The 4,847-nt window shown below is 33.1% G+C and overlaps 1 protein-coding gene across 5 annotated transcripts in view; it reads left to right on the plus strand.

Moving 5' to 3' along the window:
- Positions 1-4,847, plus strand: part of LOC109831551 (protein-lysine N-methyltransferase EEF2KMT) — a 46,778-nt gene that overhangs the window by 31,030 nt on the left and 10,901 nt on the right. For all 5 annotated transcript variants that reach the window (XM_020398893.1, XM_020398896.1, XM_020398895.1 and 2 more), the window contains exon 9: positions 1,874-1,944. In XM_020398893.1, coding sequence (XP_020254482.1) covers positions 1,874-1,944 — 71 coding nt within the window. The remainder of the gene's footprint in view (positions 1-1,873; positions 1,945-4,847) is intronic.

Raw genomic sequence — 4,847 nt, forward strand, 5'->3', positions numbered from 1 at the left:
CGGCTTGTGGACTTCGGGAGTCATTTCAGGTTTAGAAGGTGGTCTGGATGTAAGGTTTTGAAGGGTGGGTGGTGGCTTGTGAACTAACAGGGCAGAGGTGAGGATCTGGGCTATGGTGGGAGGAAGATGGGAGGTGGCTATGATTGCAGTAGGAAGAGGGAATTCTCTGATACCATGAAGAAATCAGAGAGGAAGAGGGAAATCAGAGAGGAAGAGGTTCTTGTTTTTATTTGATTCACGGAAGCCCAAGGGGCTATTCATAACTACATGAGAGTTCAAATTCAATGAATCTAGACTTCTGTTAATCTCAACAAACATGATCTTATACTATGCTAACAACAAACCTATTATCTTAACGATAAATCTGTAAACCAAATTGATTCTCACAATTTCTGCAATTCTTATCATAATAACTACCTTGACAGTAACAGAGTCGCTAAACTTCACATGCTTCTCATTCACGTTTCATCACCATGCTAAGACAATAAAGCATCCATGTCATCTTCCCCATTCATGAAGATTTTGCTTAGGAAACTTCGTGCCAGCATGCTTGCCTTTCTTTTATGTAACCCTATTATTAATTTATTATTATGTCCTTATGAGCGGGGACATGCATAGGCAAAAAGGCACTAAAAACTACCCATGTAGGAAGCACTTGTAAACCTTTCATTTTAAAGGTCTTTATTTGATGTAAGCTACCAGTTAACATTTAACATAGCAGACATACATCATCAAAATAATACTTATAATAAATTCCAAAATATAAGTTTTCTTTAGGTCAATATTATGAGGAAATTAAATTTCTAATAACAAAGGTTCAAAACTTGCATGCAACCATTGTGTTAAAAAAGCGGTATGCGCGTCCGTCTAGGGCTGAGCGGTATGAGGCTGCCCGCTTAATTCTTAAAGTGCATTGATGAACATGGGCGGGTTACACATGGACTCATCGTGTAAAAACCGGTTCATTGCTCCCTTAAGCATAATAATGAGTGAAGGGAACGGATCTGTTTAAAATGTATTAGATTAGAATTCAGATCAAAGTTTATCTAAGATAAACTATGAGGGTAGGGTTTTACATCTTTGAAAAAAAATCTTTCATCTCTTGGTGTTAATAAATGCGTACGTGCTGCAGTTGCTGCTTAGGCACCCAAGCTCGCCTAGATGCCCAACTGTGCGCCTAGGCGCTTGGCGCAATCTTTGGCACTCAGAACTGCGTAGCGCTTTCTAAAAAATTACATGCAAATGCAACTAAAGTATATATTATTTTTAATACTCAACTACCCATACCCATATTAACATTAATTATCTCATGGATTAGTTGCCCCTCGTCATCAATTTATAAATATATGATAACACCATAAATACTTTATGAATGTAATATAATATTTTGTGAGGAAGCCAACGCAATGGGATAGGCATATGAACTATTCAGGTTAGAAGAAAATTTGATATGTTCTCTCTGAATGAAAGGATGTAAGAAGTCAATATGATCTATAACTGTTTAGCAGACATAATTACCTTGTCCCTTGGCCGAAAATCTGCCCCCTATTGCTACACGCCCATGCATGCACCCACTCTCGTGTGTCGTGTGTGCCCGTCTGCATGTGTGTGTGTGTGTGTGAACACACCACATGCACATCATTTCATTCTTTGATTACGTTAAAAATCTTCTGCTTAGCGTTTAGTCTTGTATATCGTTTACTTCAAGCTTTTATGTGCAATTAGTTGACTAATGGACATTTCTTGGGGTAACCTTTGCTTAATGTGTTCATTTCTAGAATTATTTCCTAATACATGTTAAATGAACAATAAATAATTTGACAGTTTTACACTAGTTACTAAATTGAATTCTATTTGTCTTATCCATGTCCAGGTTGTGTGCAAACACTTAAAATGGGAATCTCCATCAAAGCGTGAACTCCAACATTATCGGCCTGATATTGTGTGAGTAGTTAGCTCTTTTTCCCTTGGTTTTCTTGTAGTGAAGACCGTTTATTCTGAAATCACATGCTTGATTAGCTGGGAATTTAAGATGATATTAGAGCAACTTCTATTCTGAATAGGAGCAAAACAAAATCCTATTCATAGATTCTAAAAAAATTAAAAAGAAATCATATTTATAAGAGTAAAACAAAACCCTAATATGAAATAAAATCCTAACTAGTAGATAAATCAAATAACAATTTGTCAAAATATAACAAATTTTATTCTAGCTAAACAACAAATTCAATTCCAATTAAATTACTTCTATCACGTAGCTGTACCTGTACTCGACTGTCGACACTTTTGAAAATCTTGCATACTACTTGAATGTATATCTTCTTTCAAACGTGTATTAATTATGTAATACATGTTCTAAACTTCTAATTTAAAACACTTGTCATATACTTCTTAGTCTATCCTACACTTCACATCCACTTTATGAAACTGTTTGGACATGGGTTGAGTTTGTTTCAACTTATACACTATTCAAAATATGATTTTTAAAGGGCAATTTTGGTATCTATTTCATAATGACTGGTTTCTAATTTGTAATCTACATAATAAAACTAACATAAAAGAAATGTTACAAGGATTTTAATTCTCATAACACGCAAATGAAAAACAATATTAAAAACAATATTGATTTCTTGTAAATAATTAATTTCAATGTAATTAGTAATTACATGCACCAGAATACTCAGACACTTTACCTAGCCTCCCGTATGTGTGTCCGATACTTCCTGTATCCGTGTCCATTTTGGACACTCTTTGGACACTTCTTGAATATGCATATACATTTATTTAGATGTGTACTCGATTATATAACACATGTTTTAGTTTAAAAAACTCGTAATACACTTCTTGTATGTATATATTTTACACTTCATCTCAAATTTATGCATATCGTTGGACTTGGAATATGTTCGTCTTAGCACATACCTAGTTCATGAATATGATTTTAAAGGGTTGTTTGGGTATCTAGTCCAAAAACGAGTATTTTTTTCAATGTATAATCTACTCAATAATAGAAACATAAAAATGACATAAGGATTTTAGTTCTTATAGCACGTGAATGGAAAACAATATCAATCTCATATAAATTACTAATTTTAATATGTATGTATATAGTCGTCTTGCCGTATCCTAATTTTTACAATTTTGTCGTGTCCCGTACCTGCACCCACATATAGCATATGCATGTATGTACAAATAGATACATAAGTATCTATATATGTATACATCTATACAAACTTATACATATACAGTTGTGTCCCCATGCCCTTATCTCATACAAATTTGCCTTTCCCATGCGTCCACTAGCTTGGATGCAACATAGGTCTCAATTAAAAGAAAGCTTAAATCCTTAAAATTTAAATTCTAATTAATTTTACTTAGTCTTCTAATTTCTCCTGCATCACCTAAGTAGGTGAAAAAAATGCTATAGAGTTGCCTATCATGCATGAATATGTTGGAGAATAGACAACTCCTAGACAAATATTGTGTGAGCAGAAAGATTCTCAATCAGAGAGGCCTCGTCAAATTGGATCGAACATTGGGTTTGGCAGTTGTTTGGCCTTTATAATCTTTATTTGTGTCCTGCAATTCAAATCATTGATTCTTCTAGCCAAAAGGTTTATGAACTTCTCAAGTTGAGTCTTTCGTTAAGAACATGTAATACCATGTGGAAAAGCGTAATTTCTCAATAAGAAGTATAGGGCAAGTCATTCTAATAAATACTTGACTATCTCAATGTTCGTCTATGATGTTAATGAAAGTTTGTTAGGATTCAAAAGTTTACAGAAGAATGGAAAAATTGCAACTCGAATGTCTGAGAGAGGTACAAGTAGCATCCAATCTTTGTGTCTTATCGCTTGGCAGTTGAAAATCTATTCGATGCCTCATTATTATTCAACCAAAATTTAATTGAGGTATATGCAGTTGCAATAATTGGTTTATTTGGTTGACCTTTTACCAAAGCATAAAATCATTTGGAAATCCAAATCTCAATCCTTGACTTGTTTCATAATTTTATAACTATCTATGAGTAAGTGGTAACATTCTCAGGTGACAAAAAGCTATAACATGCAAATAAAACAGCAATATTGGATGGACCATTACTTTTTTTCTTTTTTTACTGAAATGATAAATGATAGAAATTCTATGTTTGTATCATTTGCAAGGATTTTATGATAACATAAATAAACAGCGATTTTATGGTCCATTGGCGAGTTAATTACTGCCTTGGTGTGATGTACTATTTCAATTCATGATAAGATTCTGATTCATGTAAATATGGTTCGTGTAAAGAATGTTGTCTTAATGTAAATGGACCCGAGGAATCTGGATGGGAAATTGAGGATATTGGAATGAATTGTTCTTTAATGTTTCGTGTGTGTGAGAATGTGCTCCTTTTTTCCTCTCCTTAGTTTCTTCTTATAGATGTGATGTTTCAGAACGTTTAGTCCTTGATATGGAAAGAGATTTTCATTCATAACCTATGTTGGTTACTCATCTGAGAAAATGAAATAAATTAGAGAGAATAGAGAATTTGATAACCGATTTCTCTATTTTATTTAGAGTAAGCTAAGGGGTAATCTGATTTTGTTTTGACACTGAAAATTTATTGCGTCTTTAAAATTTGATGTTATTGTAGGTTTATTTTTTTCATTTTGTTTATTTAATATTGTTTTTGTTCTATTAATTTCACACTTAAAGTATATAGATTTTTTATCGTTATAAATTTTATTACCATTTTTCTGTTTGGCTGAAGAGGTGACCACTATCTTCTTTTTTGTGTGGTGGCACTTTATTTGTTACATTAAAAATATTATGCTGAGATGAAAATGATAATTAACACTACATTG

This window comes from Asparagus officinalis, chromosome 2 (genome assembly GCF_001876935.1).
Source record: "Asparagus officinalis chromosome 2, Aspof.V1, whole genome shotgun sequence".
Lineage (NCBI taxonomy): Eukaryota > Viridiplantae > Streptophyta > Magnoliopsida > Asparagales > Asparagaceae > Asparagus > Asparagus officinalis.